At 53.5% G+C, this 19,457-nt stretch overlaps 1 protein-coding gene and 1 non-coding gene across 7 annotated transcripts; one reads left to right on the forward strand and one right to left on the reverse strand.

Moving 5' to 3' along the window:
* The first annotated feature begins 428 nt into the window (after positions 1-428).
* On the forward strand, positions 429-17,340 carry TAL1 (TAL bHLH transcription factor 1, erythroid differentiation factor). 6 transcript variants are annotated; one of them, XM_005204736.5, is made up of 6 exons: positions 518-1,655; positions 3,370-3,529; positions 5,991-6,219; positions 7,040-7,477; positions 8,759-8,853; positions 13,773-17,340. In XM_005204736.5, the coding sequence occupies exons 4-6, from the start codon at positions 7,041-7,043 to the stop codon at positions 14,225-14,227; spliced, it is 987 nt and encodes a 328-aa protein (XP_005204793.1). In that variant the 5' UTR covers positions 518-1,655; positions 3,370-3,529; positions 5,991-6,219; position 7,040; the 3' UTR covers positions 14,228-17,340. The 6 variants fall into 6 exon arrangements, with proteins under 6 accessions (XP_005204799.1, XP_005204793.1, XP_059740480.1 ...); XM_059884497.1 differs by having other exon boundaries at positions 5,994-6,219; XM_005204742.4 differs by lacking the exon at positions 5,991-6,219 and having other exon boundaries at positions 429-573.
* TRNAY-AUA (transfer RNA tyrosine (anticodon AUA)) lies at positions 13,418-13,489 on the reverse strand. Its single transcript has one exon. It is a non-coding gene; the product is annotated as a tRNA-Tyr (tRNA).
* Positions 17,341-19,457: the final 2,117 nt, after the last annotated feature.

Below are 19,457 nucleotides of genomic sequence, written 5' to 3' on the forward strand. Positions count from 1 at the left end.
CCTTGAAATTCGGGTATCTAGGACACTAGAATGAATGGATGTCAGGGAAGGAAGGGTTAGATGTGACCGTTTGGGTGCTGTGGTCTGGCTGGGTTGCGAGTCGTTGGAGAAATGTGTCTGGAAGAGGAGGGACTGAGGTTGTGGGGAGCCGGGGGATCCCGGGAGGCCTCGGGATCTGTAATGAGGCTGCACCAGCCGGGTCCTACACAGAGCGCCCAGCTCTCTCCGTGGCGCATTCCGGGGCCGGTCCCAAAGCGTCCCCACTCCCCTCCGGTGAAATTGCCAAATTAAAATGAATCATTTGGCCCATAATGGCCGAGGCGCTTATCGGGGGCGAGCGGACCCGCGGCAGTGCCTTATCTCCGCGGCGCACACGGCCCCCGCGCGCCTCGGCCCATGCTAACGAGGCCTAGAACGTGAGCGGGATTAGAGCACGGCGGTGGAGGAGCCGGGCGCGGCGCGGCGCGGCGCGGGCGGGCGGGGGAACGGGGACGGGGCCGGGGGGAGGGGAGGGCTCGGCACTAAGGACCAGGCCTCAAAATGGCCACACGCGTCCCCCAGTAGCGGCAAAACGTGAGCATTCTGGCCTTTTTCTAGGGGAAGGCAACCTGCAGCCTCTCACGGAATTCCCCGTCAATTTCTTCTCTCTTTTTGCCCGCTCGCAAAAACAAGGTTTCGCTCCTTTTCCCTCAGTTTCTTTCGATAGGGGGGCATTTTCCAGGGACGCCCTTGCGCTCGCCGCCGCCGTCGCCGCCCCTCCCGTCTCGGAGACTCTCTTCCTTCCTTCCCTTTTTTCTTACGCAATATACAGAAATGCGCGAGGCGGTGGTTGGTTTTCGTTTCTTCTTGGTGGTTGTGGGCATGCAGTGGAATTGTTGAGAGTGCGTGTGTGAGCTATGGACAGTGTTGACTTCTTCTGAGTGTGGTCTTCTAGGCGACAGGTTGTGTGTGATGGTGCTTGTGCTGTTCGGTGTATAGATTTGGATTCTCCGAGGCCCTTCTACGTTTTCATCGTTGTATATACAATTATGCTCGTTTGCCTTCTCGACATGTATGTTGGGTTGCTTGATCTTCTCGATTGTGTTTGGATGGTCTCGTTGTTGTGTCGGTCGTGCGTGATCCTGACTACCTTGGGTCGTGCGCCTAGGAGCGATTGCATTTGATCGGTTTCGTTGTGTCCTGCTGGACAATGTTTGGGCCTGACCGAGTCGGCTTGTGGGGCAGTGTTGGGCTGTGCTTACTTTGCTTCCCCTCTATGCGGCTGGTCCGCGAGTGGCCTTGTCCACCCTGGGTTGTGTGGCTGTGTGCTAGTGTCCTTTGGAAGTGCATTTGTAAATCGCTGGGGGGTGGAGGGGAGGGCGAACGAGCGAGGGATGGATGCGCAAGTTGAGGAGGCGGCATGGGGGCGGGGTGAGGGATTTCACATTTTATTCCAATTTATGATGTATTCGGAAGCCAGTGTTGGCTTGGATGAGCAGCTGGATCAGCGGCTGCTCTGTCCGGGGGCCAGTCTGTGCCTCAGTGTTGGAGGGGTTTGTTAGTGAGTGGGAGCCTCTTCCAGGCTGGAAGCTGAGCAGCGTTCGCGGAGGCCCGCGCCTGCAAGCCGGTAGCCGCCAGCTTCGGTTCCCGCGGCACTCAGGCTTCGTCCATTTCTGGTCAGTTTCACGGGTACGGCCGCCGGGGTCTGCGGGAGAGGCCCGGAAAAGACAATGGGCGCATTCTCCAGGCCTCGCGCCTCGGGTGGGGACTTCGGGATCATCTCCAAGGAACATTTTCCCACCCCTTCCCCGGGTGAGCGACATTCCCGCGTGGGTCAGGTAGCCCGTCACATCGATGACCAGGGCCGGGCTTCAAGGAGGGACGGGGTCAGTGCTGCCCTAGCTCCGAAAGAAAGGATTTTGTTTTGCCAATGGTTGTGGTTGCTAATGTCATCATCACCATCACAGTCATCGTCATCACCATCATATTTTAATTAAAATAATCATGTAGGAGCTACTAGTCCCTTTTAGCTTCTTTGGGGCGATAACAAAGCAGCGGGGGTTTCCTCCCACCAGCGCTCTGTTTTTTAAGTTGCTGGGTTTGTGACTAGGAGAGAAATGGAGAGAGGGAGGAGCACAGAGACTCCATCCTAAAGCAAAAATTAACCCCGACCTAAGACACCGGGCACAACTGGATTTCCCCTTGTTCTCACCCCTCCCCCCTTTTGAATTAGAAGAGGAGAAAGAAAATCTCCTGCATTGGATTGAAACTACAGGGAACAATTATTACTGTATTTCCACTAAAGCCAGGGCAAAAAAAGAGGTGGCCTTAGCTATTAATCCAAGACTTCGATGTGTGGCCATAAACTGAACGATTTCAGCAAAACGAATTAAATAAAACCTTCCAGAGGGAGGGAAAAAAGAAAAAAGGCGAACTAAATTTCCCTGCCACTACACCCTGGGAAGCAATATTTGATTTATTTTTACCCTCTCTCCTTTCCCCTTTCCTTGTTTATTGCTGCAAAGAATTACTAGAATTCTCTTGTAGTCTGCCGACCTGAATACGGAAGAATCGAAAATCTTGTGTAGGGATGGTTCGAGGGAGAGGCAAGGACCTTCCTTCTCTCTTTTTTTTTTTTTGATTGCTTTCCTTATTTTCCCCTTCCTCAGCCTTTTTTGTTTGTTTGTCTGTTTGTTTCCCTTAATCGGTAGGAAGAAAAAAAAAGGGGGGACCTGGATACATCAGATTCTCTGCCCCCTTCCCCCTATTCTCTTGGATTTTTGCGGTTCAGACTGTGTTGTATCCCTTCGGGAAAGTAGTCTTTGGAATTGGGTTCTGGTTTCGGTTTAGCCTGGAGGTGGGGCGGTGAGAGTCAGAGAGAGAATGGGGCTTCTCAGAGGTTCTGTCCCACCTTCCACGGTCTAAAGACTGGATCCCCCTTTTGGTACACACATCCCCCTACCCATCCACGCCAGGCTGCGGACGACTCCGGTGCTGTGGCCGCAGCTCTGATCCGCCTGACTTCGGTTCCAGAGCCAACCGAACCAACCGCTGTAGACCAGTCAGTGCTTAGAAAACAAACGGGCCACACTGAACCCTCCCGGTTGGAGGGTCCGATAATGTTCAGGGCAGTCTGCGGCAAGCTGTTGTTGTTGGACTATGTAGTTATTCCTGATTGGTCAGGTGTAGGGTTCTTTTTTCTGGGGGTGCGGGGGAGGCTTCAAACACCTGCAGGTCGGGGGTGGAAAGCTGCTGGCGATCCCCAGGGTTGGTTGAGGAGGACATGAGGTAATTCCCAGCCATTGACCCCCATTTCTCTCTCTCCCTCCCTCTTGCCCTCCCTTTCTCTCCACCCCCATCTTTCCTGGAAACTCGCTTTGGGCGCGGCAGACCGCCCAGGACCACACCGCGGCCTAACTGCCGGGCTCTCGGTGAGAGAGGGGGAGAGCAAAGACCCCCGTCCACAACCTGGACCTCGACTCCCACCTCTCTCTGGCCGGAGGAGTGGAGATCCTATTCAGAGGGGCCCGTCTCTCTAAATATGCCCCAGGTGAGTTTTTTGCGGGGATGACAGGGCTGATGGAAACAGTCACCAGGAAGGCCTTGGGATCTGGCCTGAGGTGGGGAAAGCTGGGGACAGAGGACAGTCCAGTTTCAGATTGGGGAGAGGGGGAGGAGGACGAACCCAGAGCTGGGAATCCTGAGATCTGACTCTGCCACTGACTGCGGCCTCTGCTACTGTGGCTTCCAGAGGGCCCTTCCCCGAGTAAGAACAGTTAGTTGGACTGTAGTCCCCCTAATGCTCCATGGTTCCGTAGATGTTTCACAAGGCTCATAACTTTGGGACGGCTGTATTCGGATAGGTCAGGTTGCGTGCAGTGGGGAGTGGGGGGGCTCTGGCAGGAAGAAGGCCGCAGCCATCCTGGCTAATGCAGTCCTAACTTGGGTGGGCCCAGGCAGGGGCCTCAGGCCTAGGGTGGGGCTACATTTGAACACCCCTCCATACCAGTAGCAGCGGGAAAGTGGTTCTGTTCTGGGGTGATTGTAGTTTGTGTGCAGGCTTGGGGCTCCCCCAGGGGGTCATGCCGGGGTGGGGTGTGTGTGGATGCAGTATGAGGGACTGGAGGCCGAGTCTAAGGCAGTGGCTCTAGCCCAGGGCATGGCGGAGGCTGCTTTTACACAAAAAATTTTCCCTGCTGGGGATGGGGAACTGCCAGAGACCAGGTGTCTGCCCCTAGATCTCTCAGGTTCCCCGGTCTTGTTCAGACACATATGGAAATGATCCAGCTGCCAGCCTGGCAACAGGAGATGAGCCGAGGTAGGGGACTTGGAGCTGGGATTTGGTCGCACAAAGAGGAGTTGTAACGGTCGAATAGTCCAGTGCTGTTCAGTTCAAAATCTGCAATCTTCGCACTCCCCTTCTTCATTTTCCCTAATAAAAACAAGTAAAAACCACTAGGCTTTCATTTTGATAATCTTAACCGAAGCCAAGTGATCAGGTTTAGTCACCGATCACTAAAAAGAAAGTGAATTCTCTGGTGGCTTCCTTAAAAGAGTCGGGATCCCTGGCCTTGGGTGATTCCTGGTTGCAGAGAGCAAGCAGGGTTTTCCTGAGGTCCCAGGAGGGCCGGGGAGAGGTTGGCCACAAAGCCCAGGGGACCAATTATAGGTTTCTCAGGGGGAGTCTGAGAGATACAGATATTTATAGGCATCTGGAGAGAGCATTCGGGGCCAGAGTCAACTCATCTGAAATACTTGTTCCCACCACCCCCACCCCCTGAGATCTGATCATACTCAGAGCCTCAGAATTAATCAGAAGGCATAAATAGGAGAGCTTGGGCTCATTTTGGCGATTGCAGAGTGAATTGTTCGTCACTCATTTAGAAGCTGAGACTGAAGCACGTGTCACTGGGTGCACTGCCTGGGGATAGTAAGGTAGGGAGCCAGCCTCTTGGGGCTTGTATGTTTTGCCAGAGGACTGTATATTTCCAATGCATTTCACTGTTGAGGGGAGCCAGGAAGTCTCTAGTGGTATACCTCTGGTGCATTTCTAGTGACTGAAATGTCTTGGCAGTCCCATTCTGTGGATATAGACCTATTGTTTCCACCATAATCATAAACTCGCTTCCAATGAAGTGTTGCGGACCTACTGCCTTTGCAGCCAGGGTATACCAAGTCTAGGGGAATTTTGTCGTTTCGGGGTCCTGCCCATGGGGCTGGCAGACTTAGGGCAGGAGCATAATCGGAATGGTGATTCTTCGTCAGCTGTGTCTGGTGGCAACTAAGCTGAGTGAGCTCTGGAAGTTTCAGAAGGTCCCGTCTTTCCTCTGGGGTGGGAGGATGGCTCCCAGGCCATCTAGTCCAGAGCGGTGCAGGGGCAGAATGGCTGCCAGGAATGAATTCTCTGCTTGAGGCTGAGTTGGACTTTTGTGTATTTGTTTTATGTTATAAAATACCCTACTTATATAATTCCGATAGCAGAAACTTTATTTTGAACATCTTACAAAGCCTGTCGAGTTGATTATGTTTTTGTTGTTTTATTAAAAGTGACAAGTATTTTCACACTCCGGACCCAGAGTCTCATAGTTTTTCTGTTTTTGGTTTGTGTGTGTGTGTGTGTGTGTAGGGGGGGTGTGTTTGTCACATGTTATGGAAGAACTGGGAGAGAATGGAAGTGGGGAGTCACCCTGCCTGCAATCACCCTGGAGTATGGTTGAGGAGGAGAGCAATGTCCTTGGTTGGAGATGGGGGGATATATGGGAGGGATATATATGGGGGATATATGGGATATATGGATATATGTGTATGCGAGGATAAGCGACTTAGCATGCATGCATGCACGGGAGGATTACAAAGAGACTGGAGTTCTAGTCCCACTCTACAAAGAGTCACAAGACCTTGGGCAAGGCAGTCTCCTTTCTGGCCCAGTCTCTCTGTCTATAATAATGTTTACTTGAGCATTTGCACAGGGCTTTTAAATGCATATATGAGGTATTCCTCTTGTTCCCCAGAAGACAACACCGAAGTGTGAAAGGGAGATGGGTGAGTGCTGGAGGAGTTCCCCAGCCATCTTTACACCCCTTCCTCACATTCGTGGATGGGAGCCCAGAGCCCAGTGGCCTTAAGAACACTACTCTTCGAATGTCCGGGCTCCACACCGCCTCAGCCAGGCCTCCCTTCTAGACCCCACCTCACTTCTGAGTCCATCTGAGCAAAAGGAAGAACACAGTGTGCAGGGAGGTAGGGCCTGGATCATCTTCTTCCCTCCCTGATGACCCATCTCCAGTCCTGGTGGCAGTAAAGGGTCACTGGGTATTCCAGCGGCTCCACAGAACACAGGTGGATTTGCTGGGTGTAGACCGACACCCCCGCAGCGGGGTGAATGTGTGTTGAAAGGGAGAGCTGAGTTCCTTTGGATAATTCTCTGCCAGCTCTGATCACTCCCGCACCCCCACCCCCACCAGATTTCCAGGTGTACGTACGTGGCGGTAGGCTGGGGGCACGTATTGTTGAAAGAAGAGGGGGATTGCAAAAAGCACCCCACCTCCGCGCGACAGGTTCCCCGCCAAAACCAAAAGGGGGGGCGGGAAGAGCACAGTCGGTCGGGGATTTGTTCCCTCCTCTTCCCGTGCGGCCCGAGAAGGGGCACGGGTGATATTTCTTTCTCGCCTCTTTCTGCATTTCCTTCCTCCTCCCCCCGCCCCCCAACTCTGTTTTTCTTGCGCTGGCTGTATTTGTATTCCTTTTCTTCCAATGTCTCTGTGGTTCTTATCCACCTCTGTCCCTTCGGCCCTCAGTCTCCGTCTCCCAGGTATCCTCCTCTCTTCTCCCAAACCGGAGACCCCCCTTTCTCTTCGGCCCCAGCACCCCGGGCTCGTGTGTGTCCACGTGGCGTTAAGTTGGTCCGCGTTTTCTCACGTCTCCGTGCGTGAGTTTCCCTCCGCTCTTCACCCCCTCCCTCAGCTGCCCACCCCCGCCCCATCCCGCCCCCCAGTGTGGGTGGGCCGGGGGCCATGGTCTGAGCGGGCGTCCGCTTGTCTGTCTGTCTGTCTACCCGCAGGATGACGGAGCAGCCGCCGAGCGAGGCGGCACACAGTGACCCCCCGCTAGAGGGACGGGACGCGGCCGAGGCCCGCATGGCCCCCCCGCACCTGGTCCTGCTGAACGGCGTCGCCAAGGAGACGAGCCGCGCGACCCCGGCGGAGCCCCCGGTCATCGAGCTGGGCACGCGCGGCGGCGGCCCGGGGGGCGGCCCCGCCGGTGGGGGCGGCGCCGCGCGGGACTTAAAGGGCCGCGAGGCTGCGGCGGCCGAAGCGCGCCATCGGGTGCCCACCACAGAGCTGTGCAGACCACCCGGGCCCGCGCCCGCCTCGGCCCCCGCGGAACTGCCAGGCGACGGCCGCATGGTGCAGCTGAGCCCGCCCGCGCTGGCGGCCCCCGCCGCCCCCGGCCGCGCGCTGCTCTACAGCCTCAGCCAGCCGTTGGCCTCGCTCGGCAGGTCAGGGCCGCGGGAAAGGGCGGGTGGGCAGGCGGCGCGGGCCCTGGGACTCCCCTTCCGCACGTGGGGAGCCAGCCATCCCCTCCCGGCCAGGCCGAGTGGCTGAGCTCGCGGAGAGAGGGGGAGAGGGGGTTTACACCCGGAGACGGAAAAGCCTAGGCTGGAGACCCCGTGCAAGTGAGGAAGGAGCCCTCAGCAAATGTGTTTGTGTATGTGTGTGCGTGGGTGTGCACGCAGGGGGGAGTGTGCGGATGGTTTGTGTCTGCGGCATGCAGGGAGCGCAGAAGCTGAGGAGGGGGAGTGCAGGCATGCGGCTGGGTGTGAGCAGAAGTGCGGGGTTCTGCGTGGTGGTGGTGGCGGGGTGGACTGGAGGAGTCTTGTGAGTGTGAGTACCGGGCAGGAGTGTGTCTCAGTGCGCTCCGGTGTGAAATTCTTCTGGATTCTGCAGCCCTCAGTGGACAGGTGAGAGACGAGCATCTGAGAGTGGCTGGAGAGGGATCCCTCCTGCTAATCTCCCCTCCACCTGGGGAATGGATCCCTCCCTCCTCTCCTGAGCCCCTCCTCTCCTAGCTGCCATCTCTGGCCTGGACCCTGTGCTTCCTTTGGTGTGAAGGTGTCCGTTTCCCTGGTGGGACCACTGAGGTGGTGGAGAGCCCGAGGCAGGGTTGGGGTGGAGACGGGAAGATGAGGGGAGAGACAGTGCAGGGCAGTGGGAGTCTGCCGGATGCCAGAGAAAGAAGCTAGGCAGAGTCCAGTAGAGTGGGTGATGGGGGAGCATGTCAGCAGGACTGCTCAGGGTTTCCTGTCTGTTGTCTGTCCATGTGCCCCATGGGGCTGGGGTGAACGTGAGGGGAGGCTGAGGGTAGGGAACAGGGTGCTGTTATGAGACGCAGGAATTGCACAGTCCCAGCTGTGAAGGCTGTCTGTGTGAGCACCTGTTTGGGAGCAGAGGTGTCTATGGATTGTGCACTTGTATGGGGGAGGGGAGTATGTCTGTGCAGGATGTGTGTTCATTTTCGTGTTTGCTCCCTGTGTTCGCCATTGAGTGTGTGTGTGTGTGTGTGTGTTTAGGGTGTGCAGGTATGTGGCCCCCCTCCCCTTGCTTGTCTAACCATAGAGAAAAGCTGGATGAGGGGTGTGTGTGTGCTTGTTTTATGTTCCTTGTAGCCCCCATTCTGGTGCGAAGGGACCAGGATTGCCCTTGTTTTTCCGGGGGTTGGGGGGCTCAAGAACAGGTGGGGAGGGTCTGTGATCTGGTGGTCTGCCTGCTCCCTCTTACAGTGGCTTCTTTGGGGAGCCAGATGCCTTCCCTATGTTCGCCACCAACAACCGAGTGAAGAGGAGGCCCTCCCCTTATGAAATGGAGATTACTGATGGTGAGTTTACTCCCACCCCCAACTTGTGCACTCAGTCCCTCAAGCTGCTAGAGCCCCTGAAGGCGGGACCATCAGGGACAACTCCTAGGTGTCTCACAGGGATGGGCGAGCTGTCTTGGAGCCCCTAACTGTCAAAGTCCTTGCCCTGTTGGCCTGGGACTAGGGGAGGTCATGGGTGGAGCTGGGGGTTGCCACACAGTCCTGGGAATAGAGGCCATGGGAGTGAGGGACACACTGTGGTGCTTAGCTCAAACCTCCACTGTTAGTTGTTGTCTCCATTCTAGCTCCAATCCTCCACTCGGCAAGGATCCCTCAGTTCAGTTCAGTTCAGTCGCTCAGTCTTTGCAACCCCATGAATCGCAGCACGCCAGGCCTCCCTGTCCATCACCAACTCCCGGAGTTCACTCAGACTCACGTCCATTGAGTCGGTGATGCCATCCAGCCAACTCATCCTCTGTTGTCCCCTTCTCCTCCTGCCCCCAATCCCTTCCACCATCAGAGTTTTTTCCAACGAGTCAACTCTTCACATGAGGTGGCCAAAGTACTGGAGTTTCAGCTTTAGCACCATTCCTTCCAAAGAACACCCAGGGCTGATCTCCTTTAGAATGGACTGGTTGGATCTCCTTGCAGTCCAAGGGACTCTCAAGAGTCTTCTCCAACACCAAGGATCCCTGGGGAGGGCAGAAACACATGGTGCCCCTGACTCTAAGCACCAACCTCCGGGGATTATCTGCACCTTCTCCAAAGTCCTCTTGGGAGAAGAGTCTGGAGTCTGGAGTCTCCTCCTTGCCTGGAATTGTACCTTTAAAGGTCTTGTCCCAGGTCCATGCAAAGTGGGGCCCTCTTGTCCCTGTTCCCTTCCTGATACCATAGATTCTACCCTACTCCCTCCCTTCCCCCATCCCAGGGGCTTCAGCACTTTTAATGTGAACTACCTGAGTAGTCTTTGGCCCCAAACTTTCAAGAAGCAGCTGGAGGAGGGGGACATTTGAAGGACCCCCCCTCCCTCTTCCCAGGGTTGACCAGATGTAGTTGAGGGGCCCCAGCACCAGGAGGCAGGAGAGCAGGCTCTTCAAAGCCCAAGGATTTTCTGCAGTTGCCAGCGCACTCTGGATGCCCAGGGTTTACCAAGCACCTACTCTGTGCCCAGAGAGAATGAGACAGAAGACATGGAGCAAGGGATAGACTCAGGCAAGAGGAAGCTGTGGAGAGGTTGGTAGTTCTCTGAAAAAGACCTGAGAGGAATAGACAGAGATGGAGGTGAAGGGAAGGATGAGGGTGTAAGATATGTCCACAGGATTTTGAAATCAGAGACTTAACCAAAAGGAGTCCATAAAGTGGAGCTGTTAATAACATAAGGTCTAAAGTCAGGACTTTATGTGGATTCCTGTTGCTGAAATTTTCTGGGCCTTGGTTTTCTCATTTGTAAACTAGGGAGAATAAGAGCTTCCTCACAGGTTGTTGAGCCAGTGGGGTAAAGTGCTTTTAGGACCTGCCTTGGGAAGGGTGCTGCCTCTGGAGTCTGTGTAGCTCTAGCTGTGATGGCAGCCATAACGCTCCTCTCCCCGCCTCGTCGTCAGCTACGGGCAGGGACCAATCCTTCTGACAGCGCAGCTGAGGGACTCCCCTCTGTCTGGCCTGGAGGCCAGGGTAGGATTGCCCAGCAGGAGTGTTGTATTTTTCCCAGCCTGGGTCTGACCTTTGGTGAAGAATCAGCTTCCCAGGTGGTGCTTTTGGTAAAGAACCCGCCTGCCATTGCAGGAGACATAAGAGATGTGCATTCGATCCCTGGGTCAGGAAGTTCCCCTGGAGAAGGAAATGGCAACGCACTCCCGTGTTCTTGCCTGGTGAATCCCATGGAGAGAGGAGCCTGGCAGGCTATAGTCCACGGGGTCACAAAAGAGTGACGAACACTTTCAGCTGGGCGGGGGCCTGCTGGGGTTTGGAAAGACAGCTTCTAAGACACTGCAGGCAGAGATGAATGATTGGGCACATGGTGTGCGTGCGTGCGTGCGTGTGTGTGTGTGTGTGTGTGTGCATGTATGTGTGTGTGTGTGATTGTAGGAAAGAGATGATCAAGCAGGAAGTGTTGGCACTGATGAGTTCGTTTGCAGGGGCAAGGTCTGCCTCTGTTCTGGCCGCAGTCTCCCTAGCTGTGAAATGAGTAATGGGTCTTAGGTGACCCATTCTCTCTACCTAACTTTCCATGTTCTGAGGTCTGGTTCCAGGGTCATCAGAGGAAAGCAAACAACTATCCCAGGACTGGCAGTTCCTTCAGGGCACAGAGCATCCTGAGGACTGCCAGGAGCTAGCACTGTGCCTCAGTGTTTGGGAGGGCAGTTGCTGCCTCAGCCCCGGGACCTGGGAGCTAGTGGGGCCATCCTCTGCCATTCTTGGATTTGGGGATCCCTGAAAGTCCACCCTGGTCAGGCTGGGACACTTAGTGCAGTACTTTGTATACCATAGGTGCTCGATACATGCACACTCGTGTCTGCACCTGCTCTGCAAGTCTTAGTACACGAGCACTAGTGAATACTGGTCCAGTGTGTATTCAGTGCACTCTAGACATGGGAGACGGAGGCAGCCCTCAGACACCTGCCCAGAGCCTCAGGCCTAGCCTGGGCATGGCTGTCTCTCCACTCCTGTCCTAGGGGGGAGAGAGCCCCCAGTGAAGTCATTTTCCCACTGCTGTCTCCTCCATTCCCCACCTGTCAGCATGATCAGTTAGTCAGCACATATTTAGTAAGCTCTTATTCTGTGCTTTTCTGCACCCTTAGAAGAAAATCCCTGTATCTTACTGCAGGGCCCTGTGGAATCTGGACCTAGACTACTCTGATCTCACCCACACTAATCTAGCCAGGCTAGCTTTCACTGTTTTTCAACTCAGGGCCTTTGCACTTCCAGCTTCCCTTCCTGTGTCTGGCTGGCTCTTCTTTGACTTTAAGTTCTTCCGTTATAGGGTGGCTCAGACGCTAAAGAATCTGCCTGCAATGCAGAAGACCTGGGTTCCCTCCCTGGGTCGGGAAGATCCCTTGGAGAAGGAAATGACAATCCACTCCAGAATTCTTGCCTGGAGAATTCCTCCTCCATGGACAGAGGAGCCTGGTGGGCTACAGTCCATGAGACCACCAAGAGTCAGACACGACTGAACAACTTTCACTTCACTTACAGACATCACCTCTTCCAAAAGGCTGTCTCCAGCCACCTCAGCTAAAACATGCAGCTCCTTTCCATCTTTTCATTTACATTCAGCTTCCTGCCTGTTTGTTATTTGTTTGCTGCTTGTTTATTATCTGTCATCCTCATTAACGTGTGAGCTCCATGAGGGGAGGGACTGTCTCCTCTTCACCTTTATTTCTTAATGCCTAGCACAGTGCCTCTCAGTTCAGTCGCTCAGTCATGTCCGACTTTGCGACCCCATGGACTGCAGCACGCCAGGCCTCCCTGTCCCTCACCAACTCCCAGAGTTTATCCAAACTCACATCCATTGAGCCAGTGATGCCATCCAGCCATCTCATCCTCTGTCGTCCCCATCTCCTCCTGCCCTCAATCTTTCCCAGCATCAGGGTCTTTTCCAATGAGTCAGTTCTTCACATCAGGTGGCCAAAGTATTGGAGCTTCAGTTTCAGCCCCAGCCCTTCCAAAATATTCAGGACTGATTTCCTTTAGGATTGACTGGTTTGATCTCCTTGCTGTCCAAGGAACTCTCAAGAGTCTTCAACAACACCACAGTTCAAAATCATCAATTCTTTGGCACTCAGCTTTCTTTATGGTCCAACTCTCATATCCATACATGACTACTGGAAAAACCATAGCTTTGACTATATGGACCTTTGTTGGCAAAGTAATATCTCTGCTTTTTAATTGGTTGTCTAGGTTGATCATAGCTTTTCTTCCCAGGAGCAAGTGTCTTTTAATTTCATGGCTGCAATCACCATCTGCAGTGATTTTGGAGCCCCCCAAAATAAAGTCTGTCACTGTTTCCATTGTTTCCCCATGTATTTGCCATGAAGTTATGGGACCAGGTGCCATAATCTTAGTTTTCTGAATGTTGAGTTTTGATGCACAGTGCCTGGTTGTCAGTAAATAACTGATGAATGGATAAAACTAACATTTAGTGAAGGTTTAACTGGAGGCAAGTATCATCTTAAGTACTTTGCCTGTGTTAGTTGTTAGATACACATGACAATCTTATAACTTGGTTCTCTGGTACTCTCTCCATTTTGCAGGTGATGAAGGTAAAGCACAGAGAGTTTAGGTAATTTGCCCAGAGTTACGGTCTAGGGAGTAATAGTTAGAAATTGAACCTAGAAAGTCTGTCTCCAGAGTTTATCTAACTAGTGCTATATGGCCTTTTGGCTCAAGTGAATGAATGAATGAATTAGTGATAAAAGGTTCCTGTCCTAAAATGTCTCACAGCTCACAGAGGAAAGAAGAAGTGAAGTCACTGAGTTGTATCCAACTCTTTGCAACCCCATGGACTGTAGCCTACAGGCTCCTCCGTCCATGGGATTTTCCAGGCAAGAATACTGGAGTGGGTTGCCATTTCCTTCTCCAGGAGATCTTCCCAACCCAGGGATTGAACCTGGGTCTCCGGCATTATAGGCAGACGCTTTACCATCTGAGCCACCAGGGAAGTCAAGTTTGGAAACATACAGTCATGGTCAAGGGTGATGGAGATTCGGGATTATAGGGCCATGGTGGTTGGTTGGACTTGTCTGAGGGGTTAGGGAAAATTCCCAGAGAGGGAGAAGACAGCTGAGGGCTTTGAAGGATGAGTAAGAGTTTTCTGAGCAAAAGGATAGAAGGCATTCAGGGTTTACCAAGCTTTCCAATGGATGGTTTCTCTTCTTCCCCACAGAAGAATATGCCCTGGGGGATCTCCAACCCACTCTCCTAACCTGTCCTCCTGCCCCCAGGTCCCCACACCAAAGTTGTGCGGCGCATCTTCACCAACAGCCGGGAGCGATGGCGGCAGCAGAATGTGAACGGGGCCTTCGCTGAGCTCCGCAAGCTGATCCCCACACATCCCCCAGACAAGAAGCTCAGCAAGAATGAGATCCTCCGCCTGGCCATGAAGTACATCAACTTCCTGGCCAAGCTGCTCAATGACCAGGAGGAGGAAGGCACCCAGCGGGCCAAGCCTGGCAAGGACCCTGTAGTGGGGGCTGGCGGAGGGGGTGGGGGAGGAGGGGGCAGCGCGCCTCCTGAGGATCTCCTGCAGGACGTGCTCTCCCCGAACTCCAGCTGTGGCAGCTCCCTGGACGGGGCAGCCAGCCCGGACAGCTACACAGAAGAGCCAGCGCCCAAGCACACAGCCCGCAGCCTCCATCCTGCCATGCTGCCTGCTGCGGATGGAGCCGGTCCTCGGTGATGGGTCTGGGGCCACGCGGGATCAGCCGGGCAGGTGCCCTCAGGCTGCTGGGACCATGGGCTTTAGGGCAGGTGGGGTGAGTGTTGGGCAGCTCTGAAGTAGGACATGGACTTGATGAGCTTTCCTTGATGTCTGAACTCTGGGGAGTCCCAGCCCCTCTGGGGCTGGTTTTCCTGTTTCCTGCCTCAGTAGGAGACCAGTAAAATGGAGCAAAGTGGTAGGTACTTTTTATGAAGACGGCACAGTCTTCCCCTTTTTCCAGTTCCCTAAGACTTTTCAAGTAAGAGGCTCAAGGGGCATTGCTTTTGGCCTGGAGCACAGGAGCCCTGTCTTCGCTGAGACCTGGGCTTGTCAGCTCTCTCCGAGGCGTCCGGCAGCCTCTGCCTTGCCTTTAGCCCCTCCCAAGCTGGCTGGGGTGGCTTTTGTGGCCACACTGTCCAAATATATAGGTACCCAATAGCTCCCCATTTCTTGAGCCTCATCTTCACCCAGGCCCACATTGGTCCATCCAGCTTGCCAGCTGCTGCAGAGAGTCACAAGCCCTGAGGTGCCTTCTTCAGGGCCTGGCTGAAGAAGATGGCCAGTGGACAGCCTGCTCTCACCTAGCTGGGCCAGAGGGTCAGAAAACCCAGTAGCCCTTACTTCTTGCCCTGGGGATCTAAGCTCTGCTTTCTTCCCACTGAGATTTGCCTTCCTCATGCTTGTGGCTGTGGGGACCGAGGCTGAAGCTGTGAGAGTGCCCTGTAGGTTTCGTTTGAAGGCAGACAAAGGAGAAATAGTGAAATAGAGCAAAAGCTGTTTGGGGCACATGGGCTTCAAATCGTGGCGGTGTCTCAGAGCTACCTGCCTGTATTCCCAGTGACACGTTGCTGTTTGTTGGGGGCATGGATGTCAGTGTGCTGATGGGCTCTGTGCTGGTCTTGACAGGAGATGTGCAGCCCCGTCTGGTGTTCTGGCTGTGCAGAGGGACCTCCCTGTTGCAGGATGTCTGTTGTCCAATGGTCTGGGCTGTGTTCTGAAACCGAATCGATGACAAATTCTGTCCTATGAATTCCTGGTATTGGGATTTTGCTTGACTTCAGTTACTTTGGGACCTCAGGGTCTTGATATGAGCCAGGATCCAGCCCCACCTCTAGGCCCTGAGGAGCCCAGTGAGAGACCAGTTGAGACCCACGCACATTCACTTTCACTTAGCAGAACCTTCAACATCCCTGAGTCTGCAAATTTCAGGCATCACGAGTGTGTATGGGAGGCTGGCGTAACACATGAGGAGTGCTCCCCGCCAGAAGTTGTACATGACATTTTTGTAAATCAAATCCTTATCCTTCATCTTTTAAAGAAATTCTACTGCAAGTCCCTTGGTAATGTGGAGAATCCTTTTGTAGAGTGGACCTCTGCCCCCTCATTGATCTCCTGTGTCAATCCAGATGGTGGGATGTGATTTTCTTCAGGTGAGGCCTGCCTGTGACCCACATCCCAGGCCCATGGAGCAAGCTGCACACGAGTCCTGTATACCTGTCACTGTGTCCTCAAGTCACCCCGGCCGGCTCTGACGCTCCGGCTTTACCCTGTCCATAGCGACGTGGAAGAACCATCGCTGCAGCTGTCGGGAAAGGTCCTCACGCCTTGTGGGCTCCAGCTTGGTGGTTTGCCCTTACTGTGGCAGGGCCTCGGGGACAGTCACGTGCACACAGAGATGATCCCTGCACTCCCCCTCTTCCTTTTAAGTTGTGAGGTCCAGTTCGTGGGAATGGAAGCCGCATGGTTAACCCTTGTAGCACTCTCTCCCATTTCAGCACCAACCCCCATTATATTTTGACAAACATTTGGATGGGTTCTTTTCCAATACTTGGAAGCTCCTGTAGGAATCCCATCTGTCCAAAGATGGAACACCTCTTCTAGGTCTTAAGGCTGTGTCTGCTTCCAGTGGATTAATTTACCTGGGAGTGAAAAGTGGCCACAGTGAGCGTGGTGGATGGGTTTTAGGAGATGGATTATACATTCTAACAGGAGCTTGAGCTTCTGGTTCCCTCTTCTCTCAGACTTGCAGTGTGACCTGGTAAAGTTCTCTCTCTGGATGTCTTTCTCATAAATACCCTGGCTTGGCCTGTCTCCTATCGCTGTGGTATGGACTGAATGGAATCATGGAAGTAGAAGCATTTTGAGACCATAAGGAACTCTGTTGCTCTCGGTATCATTCCTGCAGTGAGATTTCTCACCCAGAGACCAGGACCTAGACAGTGGGCCAGACTGCTTCTCTGTGCAGTATTTGGATAATTTAGCTTCTAAACCACTTTAGCCCACTTCAGGATTTTCTAGATTATCCTCATCTTTCCAGATTGACCTCATTTCAGTCTCATCCCAAAGCAAGGCATAGAAGGGAGTCTACAAGAGAAATACGGGATTGTGGGCAGAATGTGTAAAATGTAGTACAAAACAGGCCTAGGGAGAGATAGGCAAAGCTTTGTGACTTTGTTAAGAACCAGAGAAGATCCATCATTTTCACCTTCATTTCCAGCATCTCTCCCCACCATGCTCTTCTTCCTCTGCCTCCTTTTCACCCATGAATATTCCCCATCCAAGAATAATATTTGTCAAAGAAGGAAAAATGGTAAAAAACACGAGGAGGATAAAGATGATTTTAAGTGACCGGAGGGAATCATGTCTTTTAAGAAACATTCATATTTTATTTGTAGTGGCAAACGACAAGATGGTACAACCTTTATCCTTTTCTGAAAGCAAAACAAAGGGCACAGCATCTGTAGTCAGCCCACGACTGTCCTGGCCTTTGGGGGTGGTCTCGTCGTACTTGTGATTTCAATGGTACGTGGCCCCCACCGAAGGCTTGTCCCCAGCCCATGTACATAGCGCATCATTCCCGTGGGCGGGCCCAGCACTTTCCGTCAATGTTGTACTGTACGTGATGCGTTGCGTTGGTCTCTGCATTTTTCTGCAGAAGAGGAGTAACCGCTCCAGGTACCTTGACCTTTGTACAGCCCAGAGGCCAACACTGTGGGCGTGTGACTCTTAGCGACAAAACCCATGTGGTGATGATGTGTGTATATATATAAGGATATATTGGGAAGATTTCTAAATAAAAGTTTTACAGAGGGCTCTGGACTCCATGCTTGCGTGTTGCATCCCCAGGATGAGAGTTGGGACATTAAAGTAAAGCCATGGCATGAACCTGTCTCCCTTGGAATGAAGGTTCCAGGACTCAGCTGTCCTCCCAGGGTGCGATCCCACCTTCTATCCCGGGGGTCCCCACTTAGGGTTTCTGATCTTTTCCTTCTGCCAGGCCCCACGGAGGTGGGGGGCTCTTCTCAGCACTGTGTACCTATGCTTTGGGCACCAGGCCTTGGGGTGGAGAATTCCCTCCGTGTGTTGGGTTCAGCTCCATGGCTGGGGCAGTGGTTTTTTCGTAGGTTCAGGACAGATTAAGGTCCCACCAGAGAAGGGTCCCAGGTTCCCCAGTGACTCAAAGGAGGCTGATGCTTGTATACTTGCTCTTGATTGCCCTCAAGATTGACTGGGGGTGCAAGTCTTATGGGGGGCTCAGGGACAGAGGTTGAGGCTGAGGGAGCAGTGAGTGAAGGCTCAGGATAAGACTGCCATACAGAGGCAGGGACTCTGGGTTCTGGGGAGGCCTCTGCGTGTAGACTGCTGGATCTTCAGGAACCTCAGCAGTCTGGTAGGTATTTCCAACAAAGTACTTACCCTTTTTTCCTTTGTTCATTTAACAAATATTTATTGAGACCCTATCATAGGCCAGGTATTGTTCTAGGTGTTGGAGAGCTAGCAGTGAAGAAAACGGAGATCCCTGTTGCTTAAATTCCCGTGGTAACCCCACAGACACACACAACCATAATGAATATATTCCAGGAAGGGGTACCCCTTCCAGGGCAGGAAAGGGGGTACTTGTCTAACACTTGGAAATGGATCGTTGGAGGAGACACGTGTGCTGACAAAGCAAGAGACGTTATTGTGGTGGGGCGCCCGGGCAGAGAGCAGGAGGATCAGGGGACCCAGGAGGACTGCTCTGCCACATGGCTTGGCTTTTATGGTGATGGGATTGATTTCCAGGTTGTCTCTGGCCAATTAGTCTGACTCAGGGTCCTTCCTGGTAGCACACACATTGTTCGGCCAAGATGGGTGCCAGCGAGAAGGATTCTGGGATGTGGTAGGACCAGTGGCATCTCCTTTTAACCTCTACCGAATTCTGGTTGGTGGTGGCTTGTTAGGTCCCTGTCCTTACCAGGACCTCCTGTCGTGAAACTCACAAGAATGGTTACAATGGTGCTCCACCAGGGTGGATGGTTTCAGTCAATGTTTACCCTAACAACTATGTGGATTGTACAGAAAGTTAGAAGGTGGTTAGTATTAAGGGAAAAAGATATGCCAAGAGGGGAACTCAAAGGACCCACAGTTTGGCCCTTTGGAGGTGAGCGTTGCCCATCCCGCCAGGCTCTGATCTTGGCGTCCCCTGTCTTGGGGTGCTTCCAACTGTTGCTAGGAGGGCAAAGGCATGCAGGGTTTGGGGATACTGCTCTAGTCTGCAGGGAAGCTCCTTGGCTTTTGAAAGACGCCAATTGTGCCTCTTTTCGGCCCAGAGCAAGGAGGTCTCTGGGCAGAGATACGGTGAGACTCTGTCATAGGATGGGGTGACTGGTGAGGGTGGGTGCGGCCATTCACCACCTGAGGAACAGCACAGTGAAGGGGACATGAGAGGCAGACAGACAGGGCAGGGTGCTCAGAGTAGGAAGAGAACCACCAGGAGAGGGTGAGTACGGTGTTTCAAGAGGCTGAGGCCAAAGGGTGTTGGGGTGGGGGGTAGAGGAAGTGGTTAGCCAAGCCCAAGGCAAACGAGAGGGCAAGTAAGAAAAGGTCTGAGAGTGTTGACTGGATTTGGCAAGTGGACTTGGTGAGAACAGCCGCAGGGGAGGGGCGGAGGCCGCAGTGTGACTGTCATGGATACAGAAGCGGAAGGGAGGAGCACCCACTTCCGGACAGACCTTTCCCAGGAGAGGGCAAGGCAGTCCACATCCAGAGAGCTCAGGAACAGCCCATCAGCTCTGTGGCCACCAGGCAGAGATGACGAGGCTAGCGACTGCCCAGGCTGGCCAGGCCCTTGGGGATCAGCTAGCCTGGTGCCCCATCTCCAGATGGGGAGACTGAGGCCAGAGACGAATCTTCCCAGGGCTACATGTCTCACTGAACACTGGCAGGCAGG

This window comes from Bos taurus, chromosome 3, assembly GCF_002263795.3.
Source record: "Bos taurus isolate L1 Dominette 01449 registration number 42190680 breed Hereford chromosome 3, ARS-UCD2.0, whole genome shotgun sequence".
In the NCBI taxonomy this organism is placed as follows: Eukaryota; Metazoa; Chordata; class Mammalia; order Artiodactyla; family Bovidae; genus Bos; species Bos taurus.

Coding starts and splice junctions, on each gene's coding strand:
- TAL1 (XM_005204742.4), top strand. CDS start 7,041: ATGACGGAGCAGCCGCCGAGCGAGGCGGCACACAGTGACCCCCCGCTA. Junction 7,478..8,758: donor CCGTTGGCCTCGCTCGGCAG/GTCAGGGCCGCG, acceptor TCCCTCTTACAG/TGGCTTCTTTGGGGAGCCAG. Junction 8,854..13,772: donor TGAAATGGAGATTACTGATG/GTGAGTTTACTC, acceptor TCCTGCCCCCAG/GTCCCCACACCAAAGTTGTG.